Source organism: Corythoichthys intestinalis, chromosome 21, assembly GCF_030265065.1.
Source record: "Corythoichthys intestinalis isolate RoL2023-P3 chromosome 21, ASM3026506v1, whole genome shotgun sequence".
Taxonomy (NCBI): Eukaryota; Metazoa; Chordata; class Actinopteri; order Syngnathiformes; family Syngnathidae; genus Corythoichthys; species Corythoichthys intestinalis.
The window spans coordinates 27603777-27626011 of record NC_080415.1 but is presented as its reverse complement, the minus strand read 5'-3'; the positions used below and the strand labels follow the sequence as shown (position 1 = coordinate 27626011).

At 38.5% G+C, this 22235-nt stretch overlaps 1 protein-coding gene across 1 annotated transcript; it reads right to left on the bottom strand.

Annotated features, from left to right (window-relative positions):
- Positions 1 to 694: 694 nt before the first annotated feature.
- psmd11b (proteasome 26S subunit, non-ATPase 11b) lies at positions 695 to 17791 on the bottom strand. The gene is made up of 13 exons (XM_057826260.1): positions 17645 to 17791; positions 11163 to 11264; positions 10889 to 11085; positions 7518 to 7575; positions 7241 to 7435; positions 5926 to 6070; positions 5798 to 5858; positions 5661 to 5723; positions 5452 to 5577; positions 5332 to 5367; positions 1559 to 1610; positions 1336 to 1478; positions 695 to 1262 (listed from the first exon to the last, which is right to left on the bottom strand). The coding sequence occupies exons 1-12, from the start codon at positions 17733 to 17735 to the stop codon at positions 1336 to 1338; spliced, it is 1269 nt and encodes a 422-aa protein (XP_057682243.1). The 5' UTR covers positions 17736 to 17791; the 3' UTR covers positions 695 to 1262.
- Between the last annotated feature and the right edge of the window lie 4444 nt (positions 17792 to 22235).

Sequence of the window (22235 nt, the reverse complement as noted above, 5' to 3'; positions counted from 1 at the left end):
ACGACTTTTTTGTGAATAGTTGCTTATATTATTATTTTTTTTCCCCCTTCTCTGATGTGCAATGTTTGGTACGGCAAATTTGTGTTTGTATTCTTTTGTTTTTTTGGTTTGTATTATCATTTTCTGTCTATTTTGGTGTTTGTCTTGTTTATTGTGTTAAAATAAAAAAAAACGGCGAAAAAAAAAAAAAAGTTCGGCTTTAATCTCTAAATTATAATGCCGTGTCACGCATGCATTTTCTTTTCTTATATAACGTAGTTCATAATAAATGTTTTAATAGGTGTTTTTGTTTTTCCAAACAAGGTCAACATCTGTTTTTGACCCATTTAAAATATGAATAAGACAATTGCCAAAGTACTTTTGTGTCATTTCAAGAGACAGGACAAATGTCTTTTAAAATACAAAATATTTATTTTGAAAATGTCTTTATAAGAGAAAAAAAAAACAAACCAAAAAAAACATACAAATTGTTTGGTTACTAGCATACCACACTAATGCTAGGACCTAACAATGAACAAGAGCAGTCGGGGGTGCTAAAAGGCAAAAAAAAAAAAAAAATTTTTTAATGCCGTCTAACTTATTTACGTTGCACCCCGACAAGAGGCATACGAGCACCAGCGAACCTGGTACTCATATAAACTTCCTCTCACCTCTTCTATAAACGTACATTAGCATTCAGGGCAGGGGGCAGGCATGTGGCAACCATATTTTTTGTTTATTTTTACAAAAACACAAAACCGAAAGCAAATATAGTGAGTTTAATACATTTCTGAAATACAGTGGGGACTGAAACTGTTGGCATTGATATGGTGAAGGGGATAAAAAAAAAAAAAAAGAAATGGAGTAGTCCAACCTTCCAAAAAGCAAACAAGTGTGCTTCTGAAAGCCACGGAGAACATCAACGATAAGGAAGGGGTGAAAATTAATTTTCTGCTTTTAGGAGCAGAATTTGAAGGCTGAAGAGGTTCCAAGTGGTATGTTCTGTTTGTTCTTCCTTTTAATCTTTTTATTGTGGTTGTACAATAAGATTCCCTGATGGCCTGGCTCGGCCGCTGATTTAAAGGAAATATAAAAATTAAAGAGGAGGGGGAAAGAAAAAAAAAAAACGCGATACTGTCCATTGAGGGAGGAGGGGTGTGTCTGATGGGTGGTGGGGGGGTCATCATCTCCCATGTCCCCGTCTTCAAATGTTACATACGCGGCTCAACACACGCACACACACACACACGCTTCCTCCGGGCACGTCCGTTTGTAAGTTTGCTCTGAGGAAGAAAAAATGGCACTTAAGAGTCTAAATCTTTACCATGAATGTGATTTTCTTTTAAATGTCATCACCTATGTCAGTTTCTTGGCTTTGTTGTAAAGCGAGTCGACCACTTTGCTCATGTTCTGAATGGTTTCCAAGGCGGCTTCGTATGTTTTGTCCACAGGCGGTTCCTCGAAGATGATCAGTACTCCTTCGCCCTGGTCCAAGATTCCTAAAGGAAGGATGATAATGAGTTATGTTTCAGTGTCATCGAGTTCAAAATGAATCATTTGATGAAGTTGACAGCTGTACCGTGAAACTTTTTATCCAGAATCATCTGTGATAGTTTGCGCTCGACATCCCCCTTTAAAAACAAAAAACAAATGCTAAATTGATGATACAATTTTTTCATGCTGGTCAGAAAATGTGAACATGCAAAACTCGTTTTAGTCGAAATAGAATGAAACTTTGTATTTGAATGTTTCATTTGGATTTGAGGGTTTTGATGCAGAAATTGGCTAATGTGAAAATATGTGAAATGTTCTGTGAATGTTCAAATGCCAATGTGTAAGTTCACTGTAAAATAGCTATATGAGGGTCAATCGGATTTACATGTAAAGGGAAGCTGAAGACTTCAATAGCGTACCGCACAAATGCTATTTTTAGACCGTACGTCGCCATCTTATCCCGGAAGTGGGTCAACATAGACACACCCTCGCATACAACTCATGTAATTACTCCTTTTTTCTGCCAGTAATCTTTCAAAAAAGAACATGGCGAGTAAACACTGCTGCTATGGAACTTGCAACACAATTCTAGACATTACAACATATGAAGGATAATTTCTTCATACGTTTCCCGAAGCCAAAAACTCAAAGGAAAAAATGTGAAGAATGGATCAACTTGTGCGGACGTCCAAAAGACCAGTTTAACGCCACCAAGGTGAAGCCGTTCACCTTCATATGCAGCAAACATTTTGTTGGGGGCCATGGTCCTACAGAGGACGAAGAGGTAAGCCATTTTGATATTTGTAATTATTTTTGAGCTTGGCGTTTTGCTGTGCTGCCTTTGTCTGATAATGAATGACCTGAAAACAATTAAAATAGTATCTGACTGCCACTGTTACCTTTTCTGTTGTAAAAGGAGTAATTTTAGTAAAAGGGAAGTGTAAACAAATTATAGAATTAAGATGTTATTAATGAAAAAATTAAAAGTGTTCGCTGGCTGCCACAGAGTAGCATTTGCGATCGCTACACAAAAATAGCTATGTAAATTACTCCTAAGAACGGTCAGAGACGTAAGACAACCAGAGGATATAATATATAAGAAAGACAGGGCATATGGTGGTTGAGGATAGATTGTTGAAACAGGAGAATGTTATTGTCAGTGGCTTAAGGCAATGCACACAAGAAAAATATGTCGATAAAAAATCTACCTCTGGATCAGGTCTTTTTCAACCCTCCACACTCAAGCCATCTCTTTAACTGAATATTTGTATGTTCTTCATCTTTACCAGTGAATTTGGCACCAGGGACATCATTTTCAGACAGAACTGGTAGGTTTAGCTCAGTAAACATCTCGTTCGTACACTATTTCCATGCATTTACTATTAGGGATAAACAGGAGGTTGAGCCGCCTAGCAACAATTGCTAACGTCGGAGCATTTCCAAAAATGTTTGAAAATGGAAAAAGATGGTCGAGGGAAAAATATTTTTTGTTGTCATACGGTTTCTGTAGGAGGACAAAAATGACACAAACATACTTAACGTTTTCCAATGCAGTAAAACTGTAGAATATTAAATTTCAACATTTCTGTCAACAAAGATTTGCGTCATAGCCTGTGCTAAACGTTTATCAGCCGGGCAGGATGCCAGGCAGGTGGCTATTGTAAACAAACCAGCAGCTGAGTACCCAGTTGGGAGTGAGATAAAAAGTGAGATTCCATTACTTCTGAAGAACTTAGAGGAGCGCAAATATAGATATGAAAAGTGGATTGCATCGCCAAACTCCACTACTGCTGCATGTTTTGTTGCTACCCGGGAGATAATAAAGCGTGGAAAACTAGATAATAAAGCATGGAAAACCGTTCACAGATGGTGAGTCCATGAAGGAGACATTCATCAACATATCAGAACACCGAATTGCAGACTTAAACAAAACCGAGATAATACAGAAAATCAAAGACATGCCCAGATAAGGGGCATGTTCTGCACGTTCCATTTGTTGTTTTTCGAAACCTCAAAATAAAAACGACATCAAAAATCCTGATTTCTTTATTGCATTTGTATAATTTCATAAAAGCAATGAAACAAGTCATTAATATTGTAATGAAGTTCAACTTGAGGTGGCATCATACAACAGAGTAGTCACGTGGTGCGTTGGATGCACTGCAGGGAAAATTAACATAAATCATGAAGGCTCATTATGTAGCTTTAGCAGACAGTCATTTTGATAGTAGGCTAATATAGCTAATACAGATACATACAGCATGAGTTGCCTTCATTATTAGGCTTATTTGTGGCTTTTAATTTTTTGCGGCTCCAGACATATTTGTTTTTTTTTGGTCCAATATGGCTCTTTCAACATTTTGGGTTGCCGACCCCAGGCTGAGGAGGATACAACCTTGGTATTTCAAAGACGTAAGTAGACCATTACTGCACATTTACTGGCAATTTGAAACGTTTTTTACTTGATCGCGACGTGTTTTTTGTTGTTGTTGTTGACAGGTTGTTTATTCATGTCAATTTGATACCGTAACGTCGACAGAGAGTTGCCTGCTTAGTCAAGTTGCAATTCTTTATTTTTGGAACTTGTGGGAACAACATAGCTGCGGTCTACCACAGCAGATACCAACAAAACACCCGGGAAACGTCTAGCTTCGTCGCACCTCCCTCAATCCCGTAAGTCACACAGTGCATTTAGGAACATATGCAAATACACTCGCTACATTATTACCCGATTCGTTACATTTATTACAAGATCTATATAACTACTCGTCTGTTTTGGTTCAGAGAGAAATGACGATGCTAGATGCCTACCACTCTTCCTTTCATGACGTGTCAGTCTGCCAACCGGAGTCATTACAGACGTCTGCGGTGCCGAGTAAATCGTCGTCATCTGACGCTTCAGGTCAAAACATATAGGGGTTGATTGTAGATGTTTCCTGGGAGCGTTTGCCATCGTTAGCGTCACAAAACAGCGATTATGACTGGTTACTTTCGGTGGAAATGTTGTTGCTGCAGCTACTCGTTGTGGATAGTGTTCTGTTGAGTTCAGGAATTTACGTCACACTTCCGGGTTTGGGAAGTGACTATTAACGGAGTGCAAAAAAAAAAAAAAAACGCAAATTATCCTCCTAGTTACGTGTTAAAAATGACAAGGTTGTTTTGAGGAACTCAAAGTTTATATTCGTACAATTACACCGAAATCCGAGAAGCTCTTCAGCTGGCCTTTAATGGGATTTGTTTAAGGCAGGGGTGCCCAAGTCCAGTCCTCGAGAGCCCCTATCCAGCCTGTTTTCCATTTCTCCCTCCTCCAACACCCCTGACTCAAATAATCAGGATCATTATCAGGCTCCTGCAGAGCTTGCTGATGAGCCGATCGTTTGATTCAAGTCTGTTCAAGGAGAGAGACATGGAAAACAAGCTTGATAGGGGCTCTCGAGGACTGGACTTGAGCACCCCTGGTTTAAGGTCAAAATGGTCAGTTTTTGGTCAAAAATGTGAAATATTTGTGAATATATTCAAAAGCAAGATGTGTGAATCAAATATAACACGAAAATGAATGATGACGCATGTGTGATGTTGACTGTGACAGTGGGCTTAAATGGAATTTTTCTGTGAAAATATCTTAAACGTTGCATGAATTTTCAAATGCTAATGTGTAAATTGAATGTACCATGAATAGGAATGATATAAAAGTGGGCCAATGGAAATGAATGGGGATTTTGGGGGGTTGAAATTTTTGGATTTGGTTGAAAAATTAATGCCCCATGTCCCATTAATTTTTGGAACATTGAAGTTAGAATACAGTAAATAATATATCAAAAGAACCAATAATTTTCTGTGTTACTTGCGTTGATTTACCTTTGAGAGTTTGATGAGACCTGATATGTGTTCTATCTGGAAAAACACAAGGCGAGGCACATATATGAAACTCCTATTTCAACGCACTACTCCATACGACTTCCTCACGATTCAAATCACCTGCACTCTGGAGAAGGGCTCGATGACCCGGATTAGGTTCTGTTCCAGCAGGTTGTCGTACAGCTTGGCCAGGTGAGTGTTGATGATGGGGTCGTCCCTTAGCTCCGCTCTGTACTCTGTGAGGGCCTGCGGAAAGGAAAGAAAGACATATGCTTGTTAAAAAATACACACAAACGATAACTTGACATAAGACAAACTGCTATTATTACCTTTTCAAAGTCTGCTAACGATCTATTCTTGCTAGCTTGGGCGACACATTTCAGTGCGTCTGTCTGTAAGGAGAGACAATTGAAAATCATGTCGTCCGCATGAACAGAGGGGGAGAAGGAAAAAAAAAAAAACTAACCTGGCGACCGGTGTATCGCAGTGCCAACTTCCCGCTGATCAGAGCTTGTACTTCCTCCGGCCTGTAACAAACAGAAACATCAACAGGCCGCATAAAGGCGAGGACAAGCTAGCTGCGCGTGTACGTACGAGTTGAGGACAATCTTGCAGAGGAGCATGTATTTGAGGGCGGTGATGGCTCGCGGGCTGTCGATGGAGTCGTAGCCCTCAAAGGCCTCGAAGAAGTAAGAGTAAGCAGTCTTCCAGTCCTTCTCCTCGGCCGCGTGGATGATTCCTGCGCACAGCAAAACAAAAACTGATTCTTAACTCATTCACTCCCAGCCATTTTCACTTTGACTGATTTTGCAAGGCCCGCAGAAAATTCTGTTCTATTGCAATATAAACATGGAACGCACCAAAAGAAAGATTACTCTTTTCTTTCAGCAGAAAAAAAAGTTAGTTCATATCTAATTCCATTCTTTAGAAATCAGCGTTAGAAAATAGCTTAGTTTGAGCAATTTTCCAATTTCTGATGAAAAAAACAGAAATTGAGCTTTTTGTGAAAGCATACATTTCAAACATAACTGACTTTAACACAGCTATTTTTCGCTTATGTGACATCCCAAACATCTGAATAATGTTTTCGTTCTACAAAATAACAAACAACAAGATAAATAGAGCTTTTGATCACAATGTAAATATTTATTTACACATAACTATTGAACTGTTGAACTATTTGCGCACATAACAAAGGGGAAGGCTCTCGGCTGCTCCCGGTTGAATGAGGTGGCTCCCAGTAATCTGATGAGTCTGGATCAAGATCTCACTTTTTTCATCATCTTCATCGTTGGTTTCAACCTCAGGCTAAGGAGTAACGCAACGTGAGCTCCGCAGAACGCGTGTGGAACCTGATGCTGTTGTGGACGTCACCGCCTGTCTTATCAAGATAAGATTTTTTTTTTTAATCCTTCTTTGACGATGGTTTCGTTTTCTTTTCAAAACACTCCTCCAGTGTCGTTTGCCTTTTTTTTCCTGATCAGTTTTCTCAAATTCTCACGTGTCTTCACAAGATCTCTCCAACTTCGTTTCCTGACTATTTTTCTTCATTTCCTTTCTTGACCCGAGATGAGTTCTTACCAAATGCGCTACTGACCTCCAGTGGCCAGTTCTATTGCTTTAAAATGGGTTTTGAGCTTTGTGCATTGTATCTTAGATACATCGGAACCTATAGATGCCTCTTGTAAAAAAAAAAAAAAAAAAAAAAAAAAAAAACGCAAAAGACGTATAATTACGTTTTGGGGAGACTGAAGCAATTTAAAATAGAACATATTTATACGTTTTTGGGAGCAAATGAGTTTAAAAAAAAAAAAAAAAAACACAAGGGCCTACTACTTTAAAAAACATTTAAAAAAAACATTGTTTTTAAAAAAATATAAAATTAGAAAATGATGATAGCGAGTCCCACCTGACTGCATGTCGAGCGCTGCCTGTAGCTTGGGTGGGCAGTAGATGGCGTTGGCGGTTGTGCGCGCAGATGTGAGTGCGGCTCGGGCCTTGGGCAGGTTACTTAGGGCGTGGTACGTCTTGCTTTCCAGCAGCTGCACTTCCACCAGCAGCGCCTTGTCGTCCATCTTCTTCAGTTCCAGCAGCAGCTGAGAGCCTGACAAAAATCGAAAATGATGCTAAACGTTACAAGGAATTATGACTTCATTAGCTGCCATTGAGCCTACGTGAGCACTTACCCAGCGCCAGGGCTTCCTGGTACCTCTTAGTGTCAAAATAAAGTGAGATCAGGCGAGCCTGAAGGCACAAAAAACAGGAAAATATTAGAAAATAGTTGAAAAATGACTCCAAATTGTACGTAGGTGTGAGGGTGTACGTGGATGGTTGTCTGTCTCTATGGCTAGGTTCAGACAACAGGTCTTATTGCAAAAATCAGTTTTTCCGTCTTGATGGTCTGAACGGGACAAATCATATAGATGTGTACCATTTCAAATCCTATCTAGGTCATCTTCGTATGTGATTAAAATCCGATCTGGGCCACATTTTTCCAGAATGTGGCTGCGGTCTGAACTCTCAAATATCCAAAATTAGAATTGATGCAGCAATTACATCAACAAAGACCGAGAGAGGCACAAGGGACAGCAGCGATGGAGCTGTGCGTTAGCCTTAGCATCTAGCTTGAACTCGTTTTTTATGCAGGAGGGAGGCTTGACAACAGTCATAAGAAAAAAAAAAAATCAAAATGAAGGATAAGCCTGGGAATGTTCGGTTTTATTTCTGTGCGCCAAATGAGCACTATTTCCATAATGCTTACATGGCCGGGGGTTGGGCAAACTGACCGTATGTGTGTGCGTCATGCACGCACAGTGCATCATGCATTCTATCAATTGCACATAAACTTTGAATATAAGACTAAACAGGAATGATTTATGTCTATTATTAGTTTTGAAAAACAAAATATGATCACCCTAGAAAATGTAGAGCCAGCATGTGTAGTCATTTGTTTTGATGCTTCCGCGCATGTGGGTCAGTTTGCTCAGCTCGTGTCAGACTGCGAGTTAGTGCACGTGTTATACTTGACCGGGCATGCCAAAAAAAACATCACAAAAAATCGTAATTGTGCATTAAGACCTGCGGTATGAACATAGCCTATGTGCCCTGTGACTGGCTGGCAAACAGTTTAGGGTGTACCCTGCCTCCAGCCCGTTGTTAGTTGGGATAAGCTCCAGCACCCCGCGACCTTCATAAGAATAATCGGCTCTGAAGATGAATGAATGAATCAACTGATTTTAATTTTTTTACTTTAACCCTTGTATTGTGTTAGAAATCTGCCCATATTTTTGCGAGTGGATCTGAAAATACTAAACCTTTTCAGTATACTCTTTTTGGGTCAAAATTGATCCATTTTCTAAAGTTTGGGCATGTAAAAAGAACCTTTGATTATCGGATAACCAAACTTGAAAACGGGTCAGTTCTGATCTGAACACAACATAAGGGTTTACTTTTTCAAGACTTCAGCCGCATTTCTGACAGCTCATCACTAATATTGTTGAAGTAATATTATAATTGTGAAAGCAGTGACGCGTCAAATGCATAGACGCAGATTAACGGGCTTTCGCTTTTTTTTGTTCAATATCAAATTTATTTTCACTGTTGTCATGATTCTCAATGTGAATGGTGTAGAACAGACATGTCCAAAGTCCGGCCCGGGGGCCAAATGCGGCCCATGGTCAAATTTCATCCGGCCCCCAGCCTTTGTCATAAGATCAATAACGTCTGACCCGCACAGACTTAATAAATTGGTCAGCAGTACTGCAACCAGCATATGAAGTAGCTTACACACGAAATGATGCTCCTCATTTACCCACTAAAAGGCAGCAGCACTTTAATCCTTTATTGCCAAATGTATCGCATTTGATACACCTAAAATTTCATGATTTTGAGACTAATTTAGAATTTTGACATTTCCTTTTGAAAAATAAAATAAAATAAAATAAAATAATGGATGCAAGTCAACACATGCATCTGCAGGTTCCATGAGAAAAAAACATGATTTACCATGGGTAATAGATATTAGAGCGCTTATTACACATATACATTTTCTTTTTACAAATTTGAAAAATAGGTTTCATTAGGACCTTATTTTTCAAATTTTGGGATTCTCTGCTTCATGTTGCAGGTATTTAAGGGCTAAGCAACATTACTCCGTGTGACCCATTACTTCCATTTTCTAAAATGGCGACAATCAACAAAAAAAAAGAAAGTTGACTGTGACGGCCGACGCTTCGGGGATAGGTGGAAATTGGACTATTTTTTCACTAAAATACGGAACAACTGTGTCTTGCAACATTTGCAAAGAGACAGTCGCTGTTTTTAAATGTTTCAATGTGAGGCGATATTACCAAACAAGACACGCTGACATGTACGACAAGATTACAAGGAAGAAATTGAAACTGAAGAAATTGAAGCAACTTGAAGCTAGTTTAATTTCACAGCAGTAGGATTTCGCAAGAGCTCGAGAGTCGAAAGAGAACGCCACAAAGACCAGTTGCGAGATTGTTGAAATTATTTATTAAAAAAAATAATAAAGCAAATGTGACACACTAAATGGCTTGCTAAATTTTGCTTATACATATTGTTCTACGTAAAGGACGTCACCCAAGGTCGGCCCCCCACATTTTTACCACGCCAAATCTGGCCCCGTATGCAAAAAGTTTGGACACCCCTGGTGTAGAAGGTGGAATCACTGAAATTAATAACCACAAAAACAAATCCATACTTAAGAATAGTTTTTGTTTTCTCGTGACTAGGTATCGTGTCAGTGTTCAAACTCCCAACTTAAGAAACCTCTGCTTGCTATAACTATTTTAATTTTGCGTTTTATTGTCTGCCTGGCATTTTTTGGCCTCAATTCCACTGTCGACCACTAGATGGAGACGAAAAAACTGCTCAGACACCATCATAAATTTGACTAAAAAAGAAGAATGAGAACAGCAAGTATGTCACAAGTTTCTTACAGGTAAAATACCTGTAAGAACTTTATAGTGCAAGTAACAGTATCTGGTATTTTAACAAAACTAATGTTATTCTGGCTATTTTGTTGTCATATACAGTATTTTTATCATTATATTTTTTTTAAGTTAGATATGAAAAAAAGTTAAAAGAAAACAACACTTATATGAAAAAAAATAGACTGGTTATGTGCCAATAACACTCGAGTTTATTTTTCTGCATTTCTTAGTATTTAACATTAGTGTTGCACCGATACAATAATTTTGCTCTCAAAGCTATGTTGTTTGCAGATACGTTTCTTTGAGGGGAAAAAAAAACATTTTTCTTAAAAAATACATTTCTGCATACTCACAAATTTATCATGACTTCGTCAGACACTGCTGAACTCATTTTCTGGCATTGACAGCGCTAGACGTCGAATCAATTCAAAGTCGGAGGGTGGTGTTCATTCGCTGCCACCCTCCAACTTCAAATGGACTAGACTTCCACTAGAGACTCATTTAAATTCACAGCAGAAGGATGGAAAGAGAGACATGATCGCCAACATATACCGCACTCTAAACTTTTAATGACCCTAGTTCGCCTTCATTATAGTCACCTCAAGAGCTTGTCGCAAGAAGGTCCTTTTCTCGGCCTTGGCCCATTCGATGCATTCCAGACACAACTCCACCTCCTGGCCGGTAGCCGCCTCCATATCGAGGAACAAGTCGAGCAGTGAACGCACCAGCCGAGCAGCTTTGGCCTTGCTGATGGAGATCAGGAACGGTCGGACAAATTTCAGAAGACCGCCGAGTTCTGCAGAGTGAGGAAGAAGAGTAGTTCATTATGAAAAACTGGTTTAAAAATTGACTCGTGGCGGTTCAAAAGTTCACCTGCAGCCTGTCCCGTCTTGGCCAGCAGCGTTCCCAGTTCCAGGATGCTCTGCTCTTTGACCCTGACTGCTTCTTCATCGTTCTCCTGGACGTCTCGCCTCACTGAAAATTGATCAAACTTGTTTACATTCCAAAACGAATCTCGAATTACCGTAATTTTCACAATACAAGGCGCACCTGACTATAAGCCGCCGCCCAACAAATTTGAGACAAAAATAGCATTTGTTCAGAGACAAGCCACACTGGACTATAAACCACAGCTGTCCTCATTGTATTATGGGATATTTACACCAAAAGATATTAACCGGTAACACTTTATTTGACCGTGGCATCATCAGACTGTCATAAGACCAAATGAACCACCATGAAGCTTTGAAACAATTTGCTGCAAAGCTTCATTGCTTTAAGAAGCTTCATTTGGCCATCACTGCTCCCTTGGAGGAGACAGTCGACCTCTGCTGCCACCTGCTGTCAACACTGTTGTTGTCCAACATGCCTCCTAGCATGCATTGCAGCGCTACAGATGTAAATAAATCAAAATTCATATTCTGTGCTAATTATTTCTTCAGTTATTGTTCCAGTTGTTTCATTAATTGCTAGTTACGGCATTTGGTAACACTTTTTTGACAGTGGCGCCGAAAGGGCTGTCATTATGCAATCATAATTATGACATGACACAAAGGGAGTCTCCCCCCCCCCCCCCCCCCCCAAAAAAATCAATTATTGGATGCATCGCGATTCGACACGTGGCGATTTGATTACGATTCATAAAGGTTATAAAAAAAATAAAAAAAAAACGATGATTTTCCCTAATAACGTTATGACAGCCACTCGTAGCAGAACGAAATTCAAGACACGTCTGCCGCCCGGACACCTTTAACAGATGCGCGCACAACGTTATGATGAATGCTGCCGGTTACTGAGTGAGAGATTTACTTCTTTTCAAAAGACTGGAAAATAAATTTGTGTATGAGACAGGCAGGGGCCCGGCAGGGATTTTTACGAGCGAGAGGTGAAGAGAGATAGTTCGTTGCTCCTTGTCTTTCAGATGTCCAGCACTAGTTTCAAGTCATGTCAATTGAAAAATGTCCTGAGTGTGTTGCTAAGACCCGTGTGCGTCTGTAAGAGGTGAGTACATGAACCCTCTTGTACTGTTTAGCCTTTATTATTGTTGTTTTTGAGACGTTAACAGTTAGCGCCGAGCGCTAAGCTAATAAGCTAGCATGTATTTCATATGCAGAACGTGTAAAACAATGATTAAGTACAGCTGTAACACTACAAACATGCGAAATAGCACCGAAATCTGTGAAAACAAAGTATATTGGTTAAAAGAAGTCTTTAATTTTTAAAGACACTTTGTTTCCAGAAAATGTGGAATTCATTCCATCCGTGTAAATTTTATTGTATTGTCGAGAGAAACAAGTACTGCCTTTAAAATGATTCATGTTTTTGCACTTTATTGTAAAAAAAAAAAAAAAAAAATTTAAAAAGCAACTTAAGGGCAGGTTTTTGTTGTATGGGCATGTTTCTATCGTTTCTGTTGAATTAATATTTTAAAATAAATAATGGACATAAATTTGTTTGGCTACTTTATTAATTAGTAATGTACAATGCATTGATAATCGTGTTAACCACGATCATCGTCAATGCCGAAATCATCATTCAATAATCGAATCGTAGCACCCTGAATCTCAATTGAATCGAATCGTGGCGTGCCATCTTCACGATACTGTCATGAGCATTAAAGAATGCTAATAGCAGATGTCATTTCGTGTTATCCAGCAAACTATCTCACTTTTGAATGGATGTAAAGGATCCGCGCTGGACATAAATGGAGTTAGTGACCTAATTTGCCGGGTCACGCTTAATGACATCTGTCATAAGCATTTAGTAATGCCCATGATAGTTTCGTGTCATAATTATGACGGTCTTAAAAATAAAGTGTTACCTATTAACACATATAAATCAATAAATACGCCGCACTGGAATAAAAGCCCCGGGATTCGAAAAAAGTAGCGGCTTTTAGTCCAAAAATTGCGGTAGGTGCGAATAGGGGAATTTTACAACCACGAAGAAAAATTGATCAAAATAGATTGGCTGTTTGGCGCCGTCATACGGCGGGCCGGATTTAGCCCCAGGCCGCGAGTTTACCACCTGTGAATTATTGGATGAAAATGAAACGATATTATTGACATATTAAGCTATTATTAAATAAAATTATCATAATTTTCGCACTATAAGGCCCCACCCACCAAATGTGACACGAAAACACATTTGTTCATAGATAAGACGCACTGGACTATAAGCCGCAGCTGTCTTCACTGTATTCTGGGATATTTACACCAAAAGATATTAACCGGTAATCCTTTATTTCACAGTGGCATTATACGACTGTCATAAAACCAAATGAACCACCATGCTTCATTGCTTCAAGAAGCTTCATTTGGCCATCACTGCTCCCTTAGGAGAGACCGTCAACCTCTGCTGTCAACACTGTTGTCGTCCAACATGCCTCTTAGCATGCATTGTAGCACTACAGATGTAAATAACAATCAGAATTCATGTTCTGTGCTAATTATTCATTCAATTACTGTTTCAGCTGTTTCATTAATTGCTGGTTTTGGTATTTGGTAACACTATTTGACAGTGGTGCCATAAGACTGTCATTAGACAATCATAACTCCGACATGACACCGTCATGAGCATTAATTAATGCTTATAACTAGGGTTGTTCCGATCATGTTTTTTTTTGCTCCCGATCGTTTTAGTTTGAGTATCTACCGATCCCGATATTTCACGATCCGATTGTTTTTTTTTTTGCTCCCGATTCAATTCCAATCATTCCCGATAATTTTTCCCGATCATATACATTTTGGCAATGCATTAAGAAAAAAATGAATAAAACTCGGAATATATACATTCAACATACAGTACATAAGTACTGTATTTGTTTAGTATGACAATAAATCCTCAAGATGGCATTTACATTATTAACATTCTTTCTGTGAGAGGGATTCACGGATAGAAAGACTTTGTAAATTGTGACTAAATATTGCCATCTAGTGTATTTGTTGAGCTTTCAGTAAATGATACTGTAGCCATTTAACTGTTCTGGCCAAATGCATGATGGGAAGTGCAACCATGACTGTGCGTAGTGCTACCAATTCATATATCTTCTCTGCGTTGGGAAATAACATAGGGTGTTAAGAAAAAGATGAATTACTACCTTGCTTCCCCACATTGCTTCCCACGATAGGTCTAATCGTAGGGAGAGGGATTGTAAGGCTTTAGCCAATTAAAAAAAGGCTCCAAAGGCTGCCAAAATTCACTCTACTCATTTTACGCTGCCTTTTATCTCTCTATATAGGTAAAACGGCGCCATTACGGATTGAGCGCGACAATGCGCGAGTGGGTCATGCAGCGCATGCATTAATTGCGTTAAATATTTTAACGTGATACATTTTTAAAACAATTACTCCTGTTATTGGGATAAATTTGATAACCCTACCTTAAGCCTAAATTAAAGACTCTGGGTGAGTGCATCATATTATGTCTGTAACATTAAATACAATTAGAAAACGATTTAAAAATATATATATATATTAAAAAAAGGCATGTCCGATATTTTTTTGCCGATTCCGATACTTTGACGTGATCGGGTCCGACATCTCTATTAGTAACTCAGTTACCTGAATGTAAGAGTAATTAGTTACTTGCCAGCCAGTCACTGGTGATAATTTTCATGCTTTGTTTTTCCTCAAAAAAAAAACAAAACAAAAAAAACATAGGTTTAAAACGTTTTTGGGACAATTGGCCCTAGCCCAATTCTTCACCCTAATTTACCCTGAATCAACCATTAAAAGTTGTTAAAATTGCTCCCATTATTGCATTAGTTCCCTTCTGTCTACGTTTGACATGTGGAAATTTAAAACTGTTTCATCATTTAAAGATAGATTCAAGTCAAGATTTTGCCGATTTAGGAGTATTTTAGATAAAAAGTAACTTAGGTTTGCGATGAAGGTTCTCTACAACAGAGCCTTCCTAAGAAGTCTACTGCTTTCAGATGGCGGCTGTTTACCAAGTTCCTATACTGTACATGTTGCTAAAGCCGCCGTGTCTTTCATTTCGTATCTAGTTCTATATATATTTGATATCTCTAACATGTCTACCATATCATGTGGACGTAGTTTGTATGCTATCGGCTACAGTCATGTATTATCGGAGCCACCTAGCATCACGTTTGCTCGGCGTCACAACCTTTTTTGCCTCCTCCCTACTCCTGCTCTGCTCTGTCGTCTCGGTGAGTCAGTCTCCCTCACTTTTCTCGCGTCATTCAACCAATATAGTAACACATAGTAACGCACGCCTTTCCATCCTCAGTAACGGTAACGGCGTTGCCAAGATGAGAAAAGTAATTCATTAGATTACTCACTACTGAAAAAAATAACGCCGTTAGGAACGCTGTTATATGTTAACTCCGTTATTAACAACACTGGCTGCAATGCATGCAAGGAGGTATGTGTTGCTTATTAACCCAAATAAATCAACAAAAAAGTAGCGGCCTAGTCCGGAAATTACGGTAGTTAGCTGCAGCCCTGAGAAAAGCTTTTTAATGAACGTCTTTTCATGAAATTTAAATAGTCCAAGTATTAATAAATTCTAAAGATGTCCCGAAATGCCGATCGATCGGGTCCGATCAAGTCATTTTCAAAGTATCGGAATCGGTAAAAAAATATCGGACATGCCTTTTTTTAATATATATATATATTTTTTTTTTAATTAAATGGTTTTCTAATTGTATTTAACGTTACAGACAAAATGTCTTACACTCATCCAGAGTCTTTAGTTTTGGCTTAAAGTAGGGCTGTCAAATTTATCTCGTTAACGGCGGTAAATAAATTTTTTTTTAAATTAATCACGTTAAAATATTTAACGCATGCGCTGCACGACCCACTCACGCATTGTCGCATTCAATCTATAATGGCGCCGTTTTACCTATATATAGAGCTAAAAGGCAGCGTAAAATGAGTAGAGTGATTATTGGCAGTCTTTGGAGCCTTTATTTAATTGGCTAAAGCCTTAAAATCCCTCTCTCAACAATTAGAAATATCGTGGGAAGCAATGTGGGGAAGAAAGGTAGTTGATATTTTTCTTAACACCCTATGTTATTTCTCAACGCAGAGAAGATATATCAATTGGTGCCACTACGCACAGTCATGGATGCACTTCCCATTATGCATTTGGGCAGAACAGTTAAATGGCTACAGTATCATTTACTGAAAGCTCAACAAATACACTTTAGTCACAATATACAAAGTCACATTTATACTTTAAGACTTACAAGTCTTTCTATCAGTGGATCCCTCTCACAGAAAGAATGTTAATAATGTATATGCCATCTTGAGGATTTGTTGTCATAATAAACAAATACTGTACTTATGTACTGTATGTTGAATGTATATATTCGTCCGAGTTTTATACATTTTTTTCTTAATGCACTGCCAAAATGTATATGATCGGGAAAAATTATCGGGAATGATTGGAATTGAATTGGGAGCATAAAAAAAGCAATCGGATCGGGAAATATCGGGATCGGAAGATATTCAATCTAAAACAATCGAGATTGGATCGTGAGCAAAAAAACATAATCGGAACAACCCTAATAAATTCCAAAAACATCCAAAAGTGATAACCTTATTAGTGTGTACATTTTGGTGTCAAATTTTAAACACGTGCAGATTTCTCATTTTAATCAAGTTATCTCATTCACTGCAGTAGACGTCCAATCACTTTTTGACTTCCAGAATAAAAAAAGATTGGACGTCCCGAGACGTCAATGGCACTGAAAGATGATCATTCGCAAGCAGTCATCCCAGTTTAGTAGAATTAGACGTCTATCGTTGTCAATGGTAAGGAATGAGTCAAGGTAGCAGGGTGAACACGCCGCGAGTTAGTTGACAGCTAAGTTGTCTGCTGTGACAAGGCAATTTGAGGACAACTTAGTCGCTGTTTACACATACCTACACGTTCAATTCGCTTTTTAAAACCATCGCAACAAACGTCGGCGCAACGCTGTCGTGTCATTGTGAAGGAAAACATGATGTACTCCCTCAAAAATTAATGAAATAAATAAATGTCACAGCCTCACCAATCACTGTCACGGTGACAACAGGCTAATGACGCTAGCCAGCTAGCAACGCCGATTCGCGGGTGTTACATGTAAAGCGTCGACAAGCAGGTTAGTTCCAGTGGAATATTTGGAAAAAGGTATTAAATACAACAAGTGGGAGATGTTAGGCCTGTTAGCAAAGCGGCTAGGCAGCTAACGTCCGTCCACCGGTAGGGTAGCTCCCATTCAGCAGTGAGTCAGCACCGCACAGCCGGCCCGCAAGCGACAAGACGCCGCCGAGAAAGCGGCGAAAAAACGTCCCCATGAAGGCAAAATTCCCCTTCTTTACTCTGAATAAAAACATGACTCGTACCTATCGAGTGTAGAATGTCGATGGAGGCGTCGCGGTCCGTGCTAATGAGAGACTGGGCTCTCTGAAACTCGACCACTGCTGCAGCCGCCATCTTCCTTATTCAAAGTGCAGCCTGAATGAGAAGTACGGGCAGGATGTGACGTCACCGCGACTGCTGCATGCAGGGAAATTGAGTCTTGAGCGAAACCTGGTCTTATAGACAGGCTAATTTCTTGTCGTTTTATCAATATAAATCAATATACTGGATATGAGTAATGATAATCTTTTGATTTAATTGATTATTTAATCAATTTATTTTCATTTTATGACAATATTCTTCCAAATAAGCTACATTTTCTAATTTATAATATTTTTTTGTGGGTGAGTCATACAGCAGACACGGATCTGAGTACTGTTTAAAATTAAATGCAGGCAAAACAGTACCGAAAAAACATTCTGCGCCAAAATTTAACCCTGTCATGCACTTTTCACTCTAACTACTTATTGAACTCATTGGCTGCCATCGACGGTGCTTGACGTCCAATCCGTTTTGACTTGGAGGAGTTCGCTCATTCGCTCCTCCCAGTCAAAATGGATTGGACGTCGAGTGCCATCAGTAGCAATGGAAGACGAGCATTCACGGCCTGTCCCCAGAGTTTAAATGAATTGGACCAAGGGCGTCACTAGGTTTTAAGAACGGGGGGGCTTAGCCCCCAGGAGTTACACAGAACATGGAAGTGAACGTAGTGTACAAGCACAAAACTGCACAAACAGAAAACCAACACTGATCATTTATATATGATGGAAAACACAGACAAGACTGAAAAAGCAGTTTCTGCTCTTGCACCTCTCTTTAAAATAAATTAGGGCTGTCAAAATTATCGCGTTAACGGGCGGTAATGAATTTTTAAAATTAATCACGTTAAAATATTTGGCGCAAATTAACGCACATGCCCCGCTCAAACAGATTAAAATGACAGCAGTGTAATGTCCGCTTGTTACTTGTTTTTTGGTGTTTGGCGCCCTCTGCTGGCGTTTGGGTCCAATGCGTGAGCATGGTGTAATTATTGACATCAACAATGGCGAGATACTAGTTTATTTTTTGATTGAAAATTATTACAAATTTTATTAAAATGAAAACACTAAGAGGGGTTTTAATATAAAATTTCTATAACTTGTACTACATTTATCTTTTAAGAATTACAAGTCTTACTATCCATGGATCGCTTTAACAGAATGTTAATGTTAATGCCATCTTGTTGATTTATTGTTATAATAAACAAATACAGTACTTATGTACAGTATGTTGAATGTATATATCCGTCTTGTGTCTTATCTTTCCATTCCAACAATAATTTACAGAAAAATATGGCATATTTTATGGATAGTTTGAATTGTGATTAATTTCGATGAATTAATTTTTAAGCTGTGATTAACTCGATTAAAAATTTTAATCGTTTGACAGCCCTAATTTTCGAAAAGTACATGTAATGCAATTTTGTTTCATGAGGTTTTAAAAATTAACCCAGTCAAATGGGATCCGTTATTATTGTGTTATCATTAATTAATATTAATGTTATTACCGCTGCCACATTTTCTGGAGTTCTGGCGATGCGAGGCCGGTCAGTTGATTTGGAATGGATTGATAATGACGCACTGAAGGGGTTCTCTACCTTATTCTATGAAGTGAGGGGAAACTGACAGATTTATGATCCTATTTAAGTTTATAATGACAGGTTGTATGATTGGTGATTTGAACTAATATTTTGGCAACTTCATATGGTGAATATGTCAGCATTTTATTTTATTTTTTTTCCAAATAACGTCAAATTATTTAGGGGGGATGACGCCCCCCCAAATTAAGTCTAACGATGCCAATGTATTGGACATCTAGTGCTGTCGATGGCACGGAATTAGTTAATTAATTAGTTACACTCATCCAGAGTCTTTAGTTCAGGCTTAAGGTAGGGTTATCAAATTTATCCCGATAACGGCGTTAATTTAAAAAAAAAAAGTATCACGTATTGTCGTGCTCAATCTGTAATGGCGCCGCTTTACCTATATAGAGATAAAAGGCAGCGCAAAATAGGTAGAGAGAATTTTAGCAGCCTTTGGAGCCTTTTTTTAACTGGTTAAAGCCTTACAATCCCTCTCCCTACGATTAGAAATGTCATGGGAAGCAATGTGGGGAAGCAAGGTAGCAATTGATCTTTTTCTTAACACCTTATGTTATTTCCCAACGCAGAGAAGATATATCAATTGGTCGCACTACGCACAGTCATGGTTCCACTTCCCATCATGCATTTGGGTTGAATGGCTGCAGTATCATTTACTGAAATCTCAACACATACACTAGATGGCAATATTTAGTCACAATATACAAAGTCACAAGTCTCTCTTTCCGTGGATCCCTCTCACAGAAAGAATGTTAATAATGTAAATGCCATCTTGAGGATTTATTGTCATAATAAACAAATACAGTACTTATGTACTGTATGTTGAATGTATATGTTAGTCCGAGTTTTATTCATTTTTTTCTTAATGCATTGCCAAAATGTATATGATCAGGAAAAATTATCGGGAATGATTGGAATTGAATTTGGAGCAAAAAAAAGCAATCGGATCGAAAATATCGGGATCGGCAGATACTCAAACTAAAACGATCGGGAGCAAAAAAACATGATTGGAACAACCCTAATTACTTACCTTCTTTTTATGGCTAGTTTGAAACAAAAACGGTTGTGCGTTGTCTGTAAGCAGGGGTTTCCAGGGTAAAACGGACAAATTAAAAATAGTTCGGGGGCTTATTGCGCCATGAATCTGCTATGGCAGCATATAGACATATTGTTCTATCAAACACAACGGTTCTTTTGGCTTAAAATACAGCAGTTTATTTTATGAGGTAGATATCTGTGACTTTTTGACAGACACTAATTTTTTCATTGTGAGGTAATTTGTTTAAAAGGTTAAAATATGCGAGTGAATAATTTTTTTAAGTCGTTTTTTTTTTTTTTTTAATATTAGACATCAATTAATAATTCTAAGCTAAAAATGACATTTCGAATAATAAATACGATTACTTACCATCGTTTTATGGCTAGGTTGAAACAAAAGCGGTTGTGCGACGTCTGTAAACAGGAGTTTCCAGGGTAAAAAGGACAAATTAAAAATAGTTCGGGGGCTTAATACGCCATGAATCTGCTATGGCAGCATACAGACACATTGTTCTATCAAACACAATGGTTCTTTTGGCTTAAAATACAGCAGTTTATTTTATGAGGTGGATATCTGTGACTTTTTTACAGACACTGTCAAGTTAAAAAATAGACCCTTAAGTAGACATTTGTAAAATTACCCAAAAATAAGGAGAGAAGACACTCAGTTTTCTTGGCCAAGGAGAGCAAGGAGGTACTAGACAGTGAAATGCTGGATTACGTTGTATAGTCACCAAAATTTATCTTAAAAAAACCTCCTTGCTCCTTCTTTTATTCGGGGTTTGTCCTAACACAGAAGGGTGCCGCCCTAAAGGGAGGGGGAAAGCAAGCTGGAGACACCCATGTGATTTTGGTTGGCTATGTGTGAGCATGTAGGTGGAACTAACTAAATACACGTGTGTAAGCAAGGGTACTTAGGTAAAGTGGTCAGAATGACCCAGACACTTCAGTTATGCAACGCTGCGGCCATGGAAGATGTCCTCGAATGGAAGATTGTCGTCGAAAGTCCAGACGTAAGATGCTGAAGATGTCCTATAAGGTCTAGTTACGCAATGTTGCGGCCATGAAGCAAGGCAGTTGTCACCCCGACCCTTTTTAACACTTAAACATTATACTACGGCCTAGTATAGCAAGCAATAATCATTTACTGGTTGTATCAAATAAGAAAAAATATGGCAATATGTATTATGTATGTATTAGGTATATATGAGCACAAGCAAATATTCAATCAATCAAGCAAATATTCAATCAACCCTCGATAATTAACTCAACAGACACCAACTTTTTCATTGTGACGTAATTTGTTTAAAAGGTTAAAATATGAGTGAATAATTTTTTAAGTCGTTTTTTTTAAACTAAATATTAGACATCAATTAATAATTCTAAGCTAAAAATGACAGACATTTCGAATAATAAATACGATTACTTATCTTTTTATGGCTAGGCTGAAACAAAAGCGGTTGCGCAACGTCTGTAAACAGGGGTTTCCAGGGTAAAACGGACAAATTAAAAATAGTTCAGGGGCTTATTGTGCCATGAATCTGCTATGGCAGCATATAGACATACTGTTCTATCAAACAAAACAGTTGTTTTGGCTTAAAATACAGTTTATTTTAAGGAGGAGTGCACGAGCAGAAACTGCTTTTTCAGCCTTGTCTGTGTTTTCTGCCATATATTTTTCATAAATAACACGCAAAACTCTCGCCCCAAACAGCTTTTCTGCTATCTTGACATCCAGCCTTCAATATTTGCTCTTTACCGAGGAATAACACGTGTGTCAAACATAAAATGAGCACATATTCTATTGATTTTACCCCCGAGGGCTGTAGATTAGTGTCAACGTGCCTCGAATTGGGTCAAACGCAAACGTCCTCCAATCACCGCACGCTTGGTGTTGC